The following is a 17,371-nucleotide window of genomic DNA, read 5'->3' as shown; positions in this document are numbered from 1 at the left end:
AATCAAAGAAAATCAATGGAATTTTACGCACAGCTGCAATAAAAAATGTGTTCGATGTCAGACACATTCAACTTTTGGATAATCCAATTTACAAAGAGCAGATAACCTTGTGCATGAAATAATACTAAAGGTGAAATTTCTTGTTCAAGGTCTACTTTAAAGAAATATGTACAGCTCTAGAACTTCTGAAAACTATTTACATATATTAGACCCCAGAAAAAGGCAAATCTGTCACTTTAAAAAGGAGACGTTTTTGTAAAATTTCACTTTAACAGACATAGCTTTGAGCATGAAAAACACCAACAAACATTATAATTGGCCTAATTCTGCCTAGCTACTGTATTAACACTTCGTTAACAAGGCATTGTGATAGAAATCAGTTGTCTAACACCTATTGTTTCTGATCACAGATGGACACTATTACTATAGTGTTACGGTACATTATTGACAGTATTTGTCAAAATAACCAGGTTAATAACACACTGGTCATTATGATTAATATTTTAACACAGCATGCAAGTTTCATGACATGTTAACAACCATGACCACCCCCCACCCCTCCAACCCTCTCCATTCCATCGTCCTTTAGGTTTCTTGGACAAATAACAATTAATAATTTAGATAGCTACAAATGAAATGTTAACTTAAAAAATTATTCACCATGAATATTGTAGTAATTTGTTTTTTAGAAAATGGAAACATCTGAATGTCATATTGTAGCTATTTTTAAAAGTTTTTAAGGTGACGTAACTTTTTATGTTATATACCTTATTTAAAACTATACATACACATAGTATTTTAAAGTACTACGACCTAACAAAATATGCTAATATTAACAAGTTTAGACATTTTCAATAAGACGAACGCGAATTAGGACGAATTCAAGTTGTCACAAGTACGGTGACGCCGAATGAAACTTTGAGATCTGGTAAGTTTGCAGAACAGTTTTCTTTGTTCGGATCTTACAAAAGTTTACAAAAGTGCATTGTTCTTAATTCTTCGGTTAGCTTTTTAATGAGCAAACAATCATTCAAATGCCAAATGCACTCAAGAAAGCCAAGGTTGAAATTTAACCTGTAGAATTTTATTGAAGGGTGCAGGTAGCCCGCTACAAGTTGAATTTTAATGTGAGTATAGACAGTGAAGAACTGGACTGTAGGTAAACAATCAACAACGCACCTGTATAGACAGATTAACACAACCCTCTTATATCCAGCCATTTTTCTCAACGCTTAGTTCAATGACATTCAGACTGGTTAATAAAATATAACGGCGCCACCTTCACCATGGAAGTATACTCGTGTTGATAATCATGGAATTGCAAACTTGAGTTATGATATTAGATTTCCAAGAGCCTAAAATTTAGGATATAGGCGGAGTTAGTTTATTATTGAAATATTCATTGGCTGTAAGGCCTGAATTAACCTCTTCAAAAGGGTCACCAAGATGGCGTCTTATTTTTCAGGTCCGAGTGAATCTTGTTGATAACGAATGACGTCACAAGTACCTGCTTGCAGCTTTGTAATTTGATTGGCCGAAGATTTACTAGCATGATTTCATTGGCCAATTCTTCGTATACACCGACCTTCATATCCAAAATGGCTTCCATCGAGCTGGGTCTTCCATTCGGTTGTTAAACTTTAAGTGGAAAAATCTAGCTTCGTTTATACTAATTCAACGATAAGAAATTGCGCTTAAACAGGACAGATTGCTTTTATCAGTAATGGTTCTATGCTGAACAAGTTGCATCTGGATTAAACGATTATCGTGTGGAAGTTTTGGGTGCGTGCCAAGTTGACAAATCTTCTCGTCGAGTTTCAACATAGTTTACTCGTACGAGTGAGCAAGTAAGTCGGTGATGCGTATCTATTTCGTGTGTTAAATCTACTTTGTGGATTATCTTCGTTACTGACAATGTGTACTGTGTTTACGGGATATTTGAAGTCAGACAGAAGATAACGCTTGAGAATTTATGGATTTGATGTAAACAAACATTTTTATTTTTCTGGATTTTAAAGGAAAGATTCGTGTACGTTTGGCGAACAAGATCTTTTTATTACTACAGTGACGGTGAAATATCAAGATGACTGTTGTTTAGTCAGCCTATTATCAGTATAAGATAGAGTTGTAACATAAGGTATTTCACCATTTTAACTTTTACCATCTTAAATACTCAGAGGATATGAAAATGGATTATCATTTACTTTCATCATTTCATACACAGCTGTGTTTCTTATTGATTTGTGTGATCTCTCAACTTGCCACTGTCAACAGTTGGCAATATCAATGGAATCCTAATTCTTACTCTTCTGTCCGAAGAAATGGATATGGTATTCAGCAGTTCCCTGATGAATCGAGAAAAGATAATTACTTTAAAGTGATCAGTTCTCAAAATGATTGGATGTTAGTGGGTGGAAGAAATGTTATTCATAATGTTAGTTTAAATGATTTGGAATTACTGGACTCTATAAATTGGCCATCAGATAAATCGGACATTAATGTTTGTATACACAAGCAAAAAACCAAAGAAGAGTGTCAAAATTACATTCGTGTAATTGTCCCCAAGACGCCAGGAGAATTATTTGTATGTGGTACAAATGCTTACAGACCAAGATGTCGGACATATATCAAACAAGAAAATGGCAAATTTGAATTTGAAGGCAAGGAAGAACAGGGAATAGCGAAGTGTCCTTTTGATCCAAAACAGAACAGCACATCAGTATATTCCAATGGTGTACTTTACTCAGCAACTGTGGCTGATTTTTCCAACCGAGATCCTTTGATTATTCATGCAGAAAAGAATAAATATGTCAGAACTGAACAATATGATTCCAAATGGCTGAATGAACCCAATTTTGTCAGCTCCTTTGACAAAGATGATAAAGTTTTCTTCTTTTTCCGAGAAACAGCTGTAGAAAATATTAACTGTGGTAAAGCAACCTTCTCTCGTGTGGCTAGGGTCTGTAAACAAGATGTTGGTGGAGATGTTGTCTTACAGAATATATTCACATCATATTTCAAAGCCAGACTAAATTGTTCCATTCCTGGAAATTTTCCATTCCACTTCAATGAAATCCAGTCAACTACGGAATTGGGACAAGGCAACTATAGACCAGTTTCTGATAGTGGAGACAGGAATAACATGGTGTATGGTGTCTTCACAACAAATGAAAATAGTATACCAGGATCTGCTATCTGTGCCTATAGCCATGCTGATATTCTGGATGCTTTCAGGGGAAAATTTAAAGGACAAGAATCAGCCTTACACAACTGGTTGGCTGTACCTCGAGATAAAATTCCCACCCCTCACCCGGAAAGATGTACCAATGACAGCAAAAAGATTCCTGACATGACATTAGATTTTGTCAAAACTCATCCCTTGATGGACACTGCTATTCCAGCCAGAGGAGGTGCTCCAGTTTTGGTGCACACTAGTTTTACTTCAAGATTTACTCAAATTGCTGTGGACTGGCAAGTTTTTTCTGGAAAAGGACGTTATTATGATGTTATGTTTGTTGGAACTGATGATGGTAAAGTCATCAAAGCTATCAACAAAGGAGAAACATCCAAAATTGAAACAGTTGTGATAGAAGAGATCCAAGTCTTTGCTGACAAGTCACCCGTGGTCAACTTGAAACTCTATAAAGGGAACCATATTTCCGAGAAATTGGTTGTCATCTCTGAGAAAGAAATCATCTCTATTCCTCTACACCGTTGTCACGAGAAGAAGAATTGTCATGATTGTGTTGCCCTTCAAGACCCTTACTGCTCTTGGGCTGAAAATCAATGTATCAATTCAGAAAGAGGGATCCAGAATATACAGCAAGGTAAAGATGAAAGTTGTGATCCAGTACCACCGTTTGGAGTCAGCAAACCAACACAATCTACAACAGTAAAACAAATTCCTCCAGTTAAGAATACTTGTGATTGTTCATCAGAACAGAACACTAATCAAGGATCCAGCCATGGTGATGATCATAATATGGAGAATAATATTAAACCAAATCCTGATTGGTATCCAAATACACCAAAGGAAAACAACGATGTCATAAATGAACCTGGCCGAGCGGGAGAAGTTAGTGTTGTTCAGGAAGGTACGGTTAGCGCTTCTACGCTGGCCATAGCGTTAGTTGTAGCCATAGTGTTATCTCTTGTGTTAGGATTTATTATCGGATATAGAGTGAGTGCATGCCGTGGTTCACGTGACATTGAAACACCATATTTAGACCGAAATATTGCTATTCAAAAAAGCAAAAATCGGCTCTCATCGACGGGAGAAAATGTGTATTTTAATCCAGACAATGCTACTTTACAAAAGCAGTTAAACTATGTTGTGAACGTTAATAAAAACGGAAAATTAAATAGTTGTGTGGAAACTAAACCAGTTCAAAAATCAAATAAAGTCTATTTATGACTTAAAGATAGTGTGTGTTAATTGGTGCTTTCAGTGATATAAATGTATTAATTCAAACCAAAGTTAAAAAACTACGGTACTTGATGGCTGGATCATCGTGTCAATCCTTGTGATTTGAGAAAAGTTTGACCGCATCAAGCAAGCTACTGCCAAGGGTAACAACTCATCAAGAGGGCTGACTAAAGGTATTTCTTTCAGCCATGTGTTTTACTTGTTTGTTGGATTTGTGAAGTGTTTGTTTTAAACCTGTTATTCACGTCTGTAGCAAATGAAGAAGCCTGGAGTTTCTCTCGGACTGTGTTATGGACTACTGCCAAAAACCTCTTAACTTCAGTCAGTGTGTCTTAAAGCTTTGTGAATCTTGTGATTACGTTTTGGCTATCGGCCTGTTTTTATTATACTTTTTTTTTTGACTGAAGTTAAGATATTGTATTTACACACACAAACGATCATGTGACCCTACATCAGACTCTTCAAAAGGTTGTGATTTTAATAAACAAACAACACACTTAAACGTTTTCACGAGTTGTGACATTTTTATTTCAAAATTGGGAGAGCTGATGTTGAAACTGGAAAGAAAGTTTTAAAAATGTTGACGTCATGAACTCTAAAGTTCACTTTATATAAAGACATTCCATTGAAATTTGGATAATATTATTTAGTGCTATCATATCCCACCTTGTATGTGTATTATAATATATAACATATCTTAGCTCACCTAGTGGGTAAAGGAAGATTGAGGTCAACAATTTTCTAAGCCTCTCATATTACTGCATTGGTAGCGTCATGGTCGACCAGGTCTTTTTTTGTTGTCTTCACGTGAATAACATCTTTTCATCTGATACTATACATTAGTTTCTTTTCAAACGACAATCTTGCTATATTATCTGGTGAATAGATATGACAGGCAATGTATAAATAGGTGATTATCAGAACAGGCTACCATTAAAAAGTGTATAGTTACTCAGATAAATATTAGGATGTTTTCTCAACCGTAAATCAGATCAAATTTAAAAATTTAGAAGATGACAAGGCACAAATTTTTAGATATATATCTAGATTTATTGTAATAAATTCTCAGAAATATGTCAACTACAATTACATTAAACATATGTATTTTACTATGTGCAGTAATATGAAAGACTTGTAAGAAGGATATGTGAGAAAGGACACGAAATTATTCCCAACTAACGATGGCATTGGTCACATTCTTACTACTTACAAAATGAAACATCATATAAAATGGTCATCCCATACACATACTTAGTTTTTTTTTAATTTTTCAAAGCTTTATGCAATCTTTTTATTATATCATTGTTAAATGATAGGACTTTAACCATTTCTTATTTTAACAAAGTACCAACCTGATGCTATGCTTAATTTGCCAGTTAAAGTGTTTTCCAAGAACACTTTTCAATTTAAAATTTGTCATGAGAAAAAACACACGTATTACAATATTGGTCAAACAATCATTAGTGAGAAAGAATTCAGATTCAAGTAATCTTATCAAATCTTCTTCACTCAAAGTACATATTTCTGAATTTTCACATTTTCTCAAATTTCTAACAAGGAATGGTAAAAGTGCCTAGCTTATATTTTAATCTTAATCTGTTAATTTAACTAAAGGTTGTATATTTTGTTCTATAAATTTATATTTTAGTTTTAAGGGGCATACACACATCAAATTATTAATGGATGCTCAACTTCAAGTTTTTATTTATAGCATTGCAATATCAACTCAGAACTCTTTTGAATGCATTTCAATATTTCCTAAAAAATCTTTTGAACCATTCAAAGGGATTGTTAAGGAGGTTTGCTAAATTTTTTATCAGGGACACTGATAGCATTAATTTTCACCATTCCGCTTTTTAATCAGACGGCTGTGGTTCCTTATGTGAAATAAGCAATTTTGCGATTAGTGACGTCATCAAACACTTAGTTTTAGTAGAGCTACTGGAACCACAGATGTCTGATTAAAAATTAAAATGGTACAAATTGATGCTAACAGTGTCCCAGATATACTTAAAAAAATTTAAGAAACCTCTTTACAATCTCTTTAACACTGAAAAAAAAGGTCAGAATGGAGTAAATAAAGGACCAAATCTGAATTTTCTAGTTCTGGTGTACATCAAGTTGTAAACAAGGGTTGTTGTTTTTGGTAACCTATAGCACCATTTTAGATTATTTTTCCCTTAGGTGTGTATTCATTCTATTTTAACACAAACCATAGTCCTTCAGAAAGCTGTGTTTATGACAAAGCTGTATTCCCTAAAGAAATCTTTCTTGAAATATGTGTAATTGGTTTTGTTCTAAGCAATCAGAGGGAATATATACTGTATTTGAAAAGTAATTTAGACTTTCAAACAAACAGAATCAATTTAAAAGTAATTTTCTTGGTATAACATTTACAAAAATCATGTTCAAATCTGCTGGAAGCCTGGAATGGAAAGTAAGATATAAGTTCATTATTTTATTCCGATCTCGAAAACTGAAAGAACACCTGGAGTCAAATATAAACACTGTCAGTTATACTTTGAAAACATATCTATGCTATTCATTATGTGAATTTTAAACCATAGTAGATTAAATTACTATCATGCAGTATCAGTGGGATGGTAACATATTCTGAAATAGATAACAACTTCTACTAATGTAGAATTTAAAACTAATTGGAAATACCAGATATTTGTTAATTCTTCCCAGTTGTTTATTTGTTGTTGACTTAATAACTAAGAACGTCTCTTAAGACCGTTCAAGGAATACAGCTTCGTTATAAGACAGTTGACATTTAAATGTTTTTGTTATCAATTTCAAGTTAAATGCTTGAAAGTAATGTCAAAAGATTATAATTTGTCTTGTTGTTATTATGAGGATAATATCAAGTTATGATATTTTAACAATACTTCTCATGTTAATGTAAAATATGTTTGTTAAGGCTTTGATAGGTTAAACATGTATTTTTATCATCTGAAACCATTAAAGACAGATTGAAATTTATCTTTAAATTTAAGAACAATTGATAACATTTATATAGTTTCGAACTATCATGTATTGGGAATATGAATTGCATTTTTTTTTTTGAAAAATGTATTTCATCAAGAGTGATCATTAAGGCAAACTCTATTCCAACCCTTTTGACAAGTACAAAATGTGACTTTTTCATCCACCTTGAAGTTTATTATATATTTATTAAAATCTATAAACCAATTTTCTTTTTTTTGATGAAATTATCATGCAGCTGTAGCTTATGTACATGAAATTTTGTATCTTTAAGGGGTGACATGCAAAAAGACAGACAATTTTAGCATGAATTTAGTCATCCCCATAAATTAATTTTTTGGGGTAAATTTAGGGCACAAATATGAGATTTTTAGGGGATAAGGATCGACAATAGATCAATTCACAAATTTCAGATTCAATCATTTTTATTCAAACATCAGCATAAAATATTCTGATTAAAATGATTGATATTATATTTTTTGTTTTTATTAACAAATTAATATTAGTTGTTATTGCTGGAGGGAAATAGTTAAAATCTGATAACAAATGATTATTGCTCATAAAATATAACATCATTCAGATAACTAGCTATAAAAAACAGATTTAGGCAGATGGCACACGCTTGAGAAAAAAATAACATTTGATTTCGGTAATGGACTAGATAGTATTTCCATCAGTTTCCAATTTATTCTGGTTTTCTGAAATATCACTAGCATATTTTTCAGTTCTAATGTCAATTTGCTTTCTAGTTTTTAATTTGGAAATACTTTTCTTGTGCAGTTCCATTGGTTTTTGACATTTCTTGAATATAATTTTAATGTAAGTTACTTACAATATGGTTTTGAATTTTGAAAGATATCAGTAAGGAAGCTTGGTGATCAACTTTGAAATTAAACATTTTTTGTGATTTTTTTGCTTCAGCTTTGAGTGACAGAATAAAAATAACTACTGTGATTTCGAAATTGATTTCTCTAATGAATTCCTAAATTTGGAACTGGATTTTCTATGGATGTTGTGAAAGATAATTATATTGTGTCTTAAACTGTCAGGTTTTCTTTTTTACCTCCAGCAATACTCTCTATTTCTTTTTTATTTCTTTTCTTCAGTTTTCAGACTCAAATCTCTCTTCAAAGGAAAGAGAAGAGACTTTGTTTTGGCCTGAAGATATGTTGAAAGTGTCTTTATCTGTAGTTAAACAATTCATGGCTGGTCCATTCTATGTATAAATTTACTAAATCTTCTCACAACTTGTCAATAAAAAAAATCTTTTCTTCTAGCATTTTAATTACACGCTTTGTAGATCAATTTACTTAATCGATAATGTAAAGTCGTGAAAAAATAACAAATGACACTTTTGTTTTATTAAGAGGTCTATAAATTGTTCTAAAAACACTGTTGTATTGATGAAAAGCAGTTATTTAAGGTGTTTGTTCAATGAATTAGACTATAATTAAGGGTGCTAAATCATCAATTCAAACCCCTGCAAACACCCCAGGCAGAAATTAACATAATTCGTGAAATTCACCACAATTTCATTTAATGATTCTAAAAAAACTATGGAGAAAAAGTGTTTTATTTGGATTGAGAGTACAAATAATGGTGTTTAGAGTTTGCTTATTTTGATGGTCACTGAGGCTTTAAAAACCTGTATAAGTATGAGACCATGTCCAAGTTATTTTTGAAAATATCTATTCATAATAAAGATTTATATAAGATAGTATATTGTTCTATTTCTAAACACTATTATGTATACATGAATAAGTTTTTTGAATATATTTGGAACTAACTGAAAGAATATAGATTTCAAGTTACTCCACCCCGTTTAGCAAATACTATATAATTATACCAACTAGCCGAGCATTAATACCCCTTGTTTACAAACTTGTTTTGAATTTTTGATTTAGGTCATGCGTTGTTGTAGTAATACAGGTAACTACGTTTTGAAAAGTATTTTAACTCTGTGACTGCTGACATGTTAATATAAATTATATTTTTTACTTTGAAAAAAATCAAGGTCATATTTAATGACTGGAGGCTTTAATTAATCATATATTTATCTTTTTAAATCATTGAACTGAATTTATTTGCAAAATAATTAATGTTTATTATATGCATGATGTTAACATCTTTAAGAAAAAATCCAAATGGAATACAACTTTTAAGAAGTTATGATGAATAGAAATAGTAAATTTAAAGGGACAGGTGCGCCATTTTTTGACAAATCATACTTTTGGCTCAGAAACAAATTTTTTTTTAGCTAAGCCAATCAATAATATTGTTCACAGCTGTCATTGTAAGATGCTCTGTCATATAGAAAAGATATATATAGAAATAGTGAGTAAAATTCCTTGTTTGAAGTATTTTTAAAGGAATTATGCGATTTTTGTACATTTCTATTTACTTCTGAAGACTATATATATTCAAGACTAAAATCATCCTCCCAAAATGGCACAGCTGGTCCTTTAATTTCAATTTTTGCTATTCTGGAACATTGGAAAAATCATTTTGAATTCCAATGTGGCAACAAAATCAATATGTACTTTAAGAATTTTAGGTTTGACACTTGTCACAATACAATAAAAAAAAACTTAAAATTTGGCAATTTCTCACTGTCAATTAAAATTTGTTGAAATTGTTGTCAATTTGTCAATACTGGTTATAATTGATTCAAAAAAAAGGATTCAATATTTAAAAAGACCTAATTGCTCTCTGTTGCTAACAAACTGTGCACTGTGTTTTTTAGGTTTGGGAGATCTAGTTTAACAGGTTGAACAAAGTTAAAATTAATTGTTATTTCAATAAAGGGATGTTTGTGAATATTTATTTATTAAACATATCAATTTATTTTTGAAATATTTTGAATAATAAAGTTTATTTTAGAACATGATAGGGCTCCAATGTTTTGTAGACCAGGTGTCTTTTGTTTATCAGTAATATAATATTAATTATAAATCATGCCAGTTAAAATCCTGGGAATTTGAAATCTGAGTTGATGAAATTGAATGTGATATATATATATACAGTAATCTGTTTTAAGTACATGAAATTCAAATTCACTAGAAATGTTAGTGCTAATGCATTATCAAATTTGAAGTAGATTTTCTTGATTCTGTTAAAAGCATGTGGAATTTGAGATCACAATGTATTACCAGTACTTTGGTTTCCAGAAAATCTTTGAAGAATTCAATCTATGTTGAATCTTTTACAAAAACAATTAATATTTTACCATCAATTTTTGGTACAAAAAAAGAATATGGAGGTTTGTCAACCAAACTTTGCTTCTGGGCTCTTGTTTTTCCCCAAAATATTGTGATGAATTCTTTAGTTTTCCAGAAATCTAGGCAAGTTTCAGTCTCAAAAGAATGATGGTTGGTAATGGGTATACATTTGTTTTCTCTATAAATTGAATACTTGATACAGATAAATTATAAGAATTCAACCCCATGACAACATAATCTAGAATGATAAGACTATAGATAAAAAGAATATTAAGTGTTGAAGACAACAAGATATTGGTATTACTATATATCACTATTCAATTATTTATCAGTTCTCTATACAATATCAGGTTTTACTATGAGATTTATTTCTTCATACATCGAATCTTCTAGGAATTTGTAACAAGGTTTTTTAGTGGTTGATGAATATTTACAACTTAAAGTTGTTCTGTGTTTTTCATTTGGTTGTCTGATTTTTAACAGGCTATTGATATGAGGCTTACAAAAATCAGTTGAAACTGGTTAGCACTCAATTCGTCAAATGGCATCAGCTGACTAAAATTAATTGTGATATCGTTTATCAAAAAACCACTGAATATGTTGTGAAAATTGTCGATTCATTAAAGTTGCAATGCCCATTATCATCCACTAGAAAACCTTTTTTACTGTCCCTTCTACAGACACATCATACATAGAAAATGTTTCTTTTCATTACAATCATTAAGTAATTTTAAGTATTTGGTATTTTGACCCATGGAATAATTTAACACCATCAGCATTTGTGAATTTTTAGTTTTGTTGTTTGGAACATAAATTAACATAATTCAATATTTACGATTTTTTTAATCATTGTGAACAAAGCTTGAAATGTGTGATCGAGCTTATTTAATGCTTTAACATTATTCAGCTCCATACCAGTTAAATTTTTTGTTCCATAAGGTTTTATGCAGCAGCAAGCATCTGTGTAGAGTTTTAACATATATTGTGAAATTTTGTCCATTTTTTAGAATTAGGTGTATTTGCTACAGTAGTCGCACCATGATATGAAAAATGGCCTGGTTTCATGGTGTATGTTGAAATGACTTTGTATTAACCCTATTAGACATAGTATATTTTGTTATATAGCTCATGTACAGTATATTAATGAATATCTACACATTTTTAACAGTTTTATAGTGAGCTTTGTTTTCGATGTCACATTCATATATCATTCATTCATTTAATTCATTCATTCATTTTCTTGTCCAATGTGACAGTCAGTTGTCACGGCTGTCCCAATTTTTCATGGTTGTATATTTTGATCTGAAATTTATTGGGTTAATAAGAATCCAAATTATGATTTTAAACCCTTAACACCATTAAAGTGATATTTTGAGATCATAGATTTGAAATGGCAAAGGACATGAATTCAAAATCAAACTTAATGTTTGTGGGTCATTGTTACAATACCAACATTAATTTATAAAGAATATTGTGAAAATCTTGTTATTTTTTGTAGATTTTTTTCATTTGGATGTGATAATCTGTAATAAAGAAAACTGCTAGATAAATATTATTTCTTTGTTTTATTATGCAACATCCTCAGTGGGTACAAGAAAAAGGTCTCTGGATTGAAAAATGAAACAATGAATTACTTTCTGAAGATTTGAATCAAAATCAGATTTGGATTGGAAATTATTACTCCATAAGAGAACCCAAAGAAGCCCAGATTGATATGGCAACTAGCAGACTCTGCTAAAAACTGAACTTTCCAATCGTTGCATCACTGTATGCGCCCAGATGTCACCATGTCCTATTTTCTGGTGATAATTACATCTTGTGAACCTGAGCTGTCAAAGTCTATAACCATCTAGTTGATCACAGTTGAAGTTCACTTTCTATTTCTATAATGTCTTTCTATATATGGCAGAGTCTCAAGAAAAGATGAGTTGTTGTTTTAACTTTCAAACGCAGATAACTCTGGACATACTTAGATTTGAAGGCTCAAAGATTAGCAAAACTAAACAATTGCCGTTTCCCGTACAGTTTGTCAACCTAATGTCCCTTGATCATTCCCCTGGCTTGTGTTGAAGTCGTAGCATTGGTAACAGCAGTATATGGCAGAGCTAATTAATGGCAATAATTGTTTATTAAAAAAAGTTATAACGCCATCAAGAAACTGGTAGTAAATTTCTATAAGATTCCAGATCCTTGGTTTATTATGATTAGACTACATCTGGTGCTAGACCTCTGTTATTTTAGTTTAATGTGTCTTTAATCTCATGGCTGATTTTCACCACTTGCCCAAACCAGTGTCAAAGCTGATTAGCTATACAGAACAATAAGTCTGTTTTGAAACTGAAGAAATGGAGATTTACGTCCAACACTTCTGCACCAAATTGAGCATATGAAAACAGTGTAATGTCATACAGTGTCAATGGGAGAATTTTGCCAGGACAGAGGCAATTGCCACCTTTATCAATTTCCAACTGTTGAGGGATCTTTAACGTGCATAGCCTGTAGCACAGTCATGTCCCATCTGAAAAACTAGACTCTTTTTCCATGTCAGCCCCTCTGCTTAACTTACAGGGGAAAAACCAGGTTGAAAAATAAAAACAGAAGTTATACCAGGGGTTCTGACAAAGTTTGCATAAAAATTCCAGTAGGAATTCAGGTCCGGAAATAAAGGATTATTATCATTTATGTATATATTGTAGGACTAAAATATTTATACACACCCATTACCAGTGAAAAATGTGCCATGTCTTGCAGTTTGCACTGAGGGAAATTATGCAACAGTATTTGCATTAGATCTTAAGGAATTTTTTAATGTATACAATCTGTAACACATAGGGCTTTGGTTTATTGTCCCTTCCAAACGACTAGACACTTTTTCCTTTATTGTCATAACTTAAGCTTGGATTAATCCTAAGGCCGAAAGTTAGAGAGAAAACATGTAACTTACATAGATATAAAAGATAAATAATTTGTAATGATAGATTTAATATATATTATCTAATAAATACAACTATAGATATTTCACTGTAGAAATTTCATGAAGGCTATTAATTAAGACATTTTATATACACTTAAAACCAATCAAACACTCTTTGTTGTAAGAGCTAATCCACTAAAAGTGCATCTTCACAATGTCAAACTATAACGAATTTCGTCTTATACCTTGACCACAATAGTCACTATACTTGTGTTACACAATTTTCTAAACGCAAATTTGATCAGATTGTAGGCTAGTGAATACAGCCAATCACAGGTCTCGACAGAAGTCACAATGTTCACAGTCTTTCTGTTGAGGGCTTTGATTGGCTGTATCCAATCAAATCACATCATTCCATGATGCAAAAAAGGTTCTATGGCAGTCAAGTTTGTAGCTTAACATTGCGAAAATGCCAAAAGTGGTGAATGCTGGGATGTAGGCCAACTTTAATTGACTTTTTATGATTTATTACTAATAGTGCCACTATGAAATTTTGTCAGATTAAGTAGCTCACAAAAAAATCCCAAGGATATATGATCAATTAAATTGGATTTACACCATTTTGGTTTCTGATGTCATATTTCACAGAATCTAAACAGTGGCAGAGCCCAGGGGCTGCCCCATCTCAGCCGCTAGTTTTTCAGGCAAGGCATTAAAAAAAATTTATTTTATTTTTTTTTAATTTAAAAATGAAATCATGTCTTTGCCCGAATATCCTATACTATAACTGTATTTTTTTTAAATTGATAGCCTGATTGTATTCTCCTATAATAATATTTCATAATTCATATTATTTAAGGATCGAAATCACTGCCAAGAACAATAGTGTTTCTCTAGAAGAGTTAGAAATTCAGGCAACCTCAGATTTTTCGCCCCCCCCCCCCCCCCTGGGACGTTAACCTGGCTCTGCCACTGAATCTTAAGCCTATCATTGTCCATTTTCTGCTCACCTAAATAATTATACTATTGACTCCTTTAAAGAAGAAGCTAATTGCCAAAAAAAAGGAACCTCATTTCCATCTTCATAGGTGTTCAAAGAAGGTAATTGAGGGATAAATTTAATTACTATAACACTGTTTTTCCTTCTTCTATATCTATTTTTGTGGTTTCATTTTTTTTTTTCGCCATTCGTAGGAGAATAATCCTTTTACAAATATCTGAGTAGATGTATATGAGTCATAGAAACATGTAGTTTACTTTAGAACACCAAATGATGATGTCACAATGTTTAAAGGGATGGTATATTAAAATTGTTCTATTGTCCAGTGAAGTGTTGTTAATGCCCAGTGTTTGTTTTTCACCCCCTATCTACTTCATGATGTAAAATACACTTTCTCTCTTTCAACTGAAGATAAGTCATACTTTTATTTATCATGATTATTTTAATAATTGACTCATGCTCAGTGCTGGCTTCAAACGGGCCATGCCCCCTCTCTCCCCCCTCCTAAGACCAAAAATCAAAAGAAAAATTGTGGAAATATGCATTTTTCTGTGTTCAACATCTGATAAAGGATTCCTTTTATTTCATTTATGACTTGGAAAAATACCAGTTTGTCTCACATGTCCATAATTAATACATAATTAATAGAGAATTACCCGCAGAATTCCAATGAGTGACCAATCAAGAAAGGTCAAAAAGTCTTTTTCTGTTTATCCAGACTGTACTTACATGGACATTTATGATTGGTTAAAACCCTTAATTAGATGCAATAAGAACATAATGATATGATTAAGAATACATAATAATTCATTAGAAACACCAATTAATCAAATATTTTGCTTAATTTGACACTAAAAATAAGAAAACCCAACTTTAAGCCATTTCTTTTGCCAAATATTTCTCCATTACATCCCCCCAAAAGATTGGTGGTAGAAGTTGTTATCCTTGGTCAATATAGACCTTCCACTGACCAGTAAGTGTTGACAAGGTTGTTGAAACATTAAATGTAGAAAGTTAGACCCAGTAAGATTTTATTATCAGTGAAACACTAACCTAATGGTGCGAATCTCAATAGCTATAAATATTCGATTCACATGACCTTTGACATCCTTAATTTATATTGTCCTTTGAAACTAGTTTACTACAAGTCATGCACCATTATGTCCATCATTTTATGGTATATCTCTCTGTGAAGTACATACTTGACAGTAACCAAGTAACATAGACAATGAGCCCATTAACTTTGACTGTTTTGGCCTCTGAGCATCATTTGTAAATATACCAAACTCCATAAAGCTATCCATAAATAATTCAGTTGCATAGTGGAATCAGGTGATTCAAAAGGAGAGTCTCAGCTACAGTCAAAAACCATCACTTCATTCTGGTTGTGACAATACATTAATATCCCTTGCAGATAGCTGCAGATCTTTGAGGGTTCTCCGCCCTGTAGTCTACCTAATCCCATCTTCACAATGTCAAGCTATTACAAATTTAGGGAAGTTTGTAAATGCAGCCATTTGATTGGATTGTACACAAAGAAATACATCCGAACTGGACCTCAATGAAAATGTTGTAAACCTTAAGCCAAAATGATTACAGTTTTTTTGATAAGGGCTTTGATTGGCTATATTCGCTAGCTTACAATCCAATCAAATCGCTGCCTTCCATGATACAATAAAGGTTGCTAAGGTATAAGACGAAGTTTGTAATTGCTTGATATTGTGACAATGGCCTAATCCTAACAAAAATTTGAGGTGCCAGGAAAGATCTGGAAAAGGGCACTTAAATAGACCATAAAAAATATGTAAAATCTTCATACAGTCGTTACTGCACATCGTTTCTTGATCCAATGTCTGGTCATCTAAAAGTCCATCTTTTCATTAAGTTACCTGTCATATAGTTTACCATACCTGATTGCAATTAATACCATATACAACCCTAATCAAGGATCATTAACACAAAATGACATCACTTGGAAGTGTCATCAACAACCAAATTACCCAAAATTTCAAAATGGCAGATATTCTGAAATGAATTAAGTGATTAAGTCAAGGAGTTTTGTCGAGAAAGATGGATGGTATAATATGATGTAGGTACTAGTATTATTATATTACGTACTAGTTAAATTAGGTAAGAGACCAACTCACATTCCCCCCCAGTCATACTTTCATGGTGTAATAATTAATGACCTCTTTATATGACCTTTTACTTTAATACCACAATATTTATTTGACCTGATATATAAAAATATGACCCTTATTTTAAAAACTCTAGTCACCAGATCTCATTGTTTTCTGGGTAAATTTTCATTGTTATGACACTTCAGTTTCGTCCATTGTTATAGGAAACTTTCTAGAATTTGTCCATGCCTAAAACTGTTTATATCAAGGCTGTATAAAATAAGGCAAAGAGTCTGGGTTGATTAAGATCTCTCCCAAAGACCCAGAATAAAAAGAAAATTTGTAAAAATATGCCTAATTTCATTGTTAAAATCTACAGATATATATTGACTAACATACTTTTAAATTGCATATAAAGCAGGATTTAAGCTCTTTTATTTCAAATTTTTTTTTTTTTTTTTGTAGCACCCCGTCCAATCCAAAGTTCCACAACTGCCACTGCTGGTACTATGTTGAGATCTCCTTAAAATTCATTATCATCCAAGATGAAAATTGTTTTGTAGTAATTTTCAAAAGAAAGTGTGTTATTTTGACAAATTTTCTGTAAAAATTCTTGTGCCAGCACCTTTTGTTATCAATTACTTGTTACTTTCAATCACCTTAATCTCTTTCTGAATTAGCCACTTTAAATTGTTGTAGCTAATT

The 17,371-nt window shown here is 31.9% G+C and overlaps 1 protein-coding gene across 1 annotated transcript; it reads left to right on the top strand.

Annotated features, from left to right (window-relative positions):
• Positions 1–2,365: 2,365 nt before the first annotated feature.
• On the top strand, positions 2,366–3,775 carry LOTGIDRAFT_93097 (hypothetical protein; the record flags this gene model as incomplete). The annotated part of the gene is made up of 1 exon (XM_009065907.1): positions 2,366–3,775. A coding segment is annotated over one exon (1,410 nt), but the record flags the coding sequence as incomplete, so codon positions are not given.
• Positions 3,776–17,371: the final 13,596 nt, after the last annotated feature.

The sequence above is a fragment of the Lottia gigantea genome, assembly GCF_000327385.1.
Source record: "Lottia gigantea unplaced genomic scaffold LOTGIsca_71, whole genome shotgun sequence".
Classification (NCBI taxonomy): domain Eukaryota; kingdom Metazoa; phylum Mollusca; class Gastropoda; family Lottiidae; genus Lottia; species Lottia gigantea.
The sequence above is the reverse complement of the archived record's forward strand: the minus strand, read 5'-3'. Positions and strand labels throughout refer to the sequence as shown.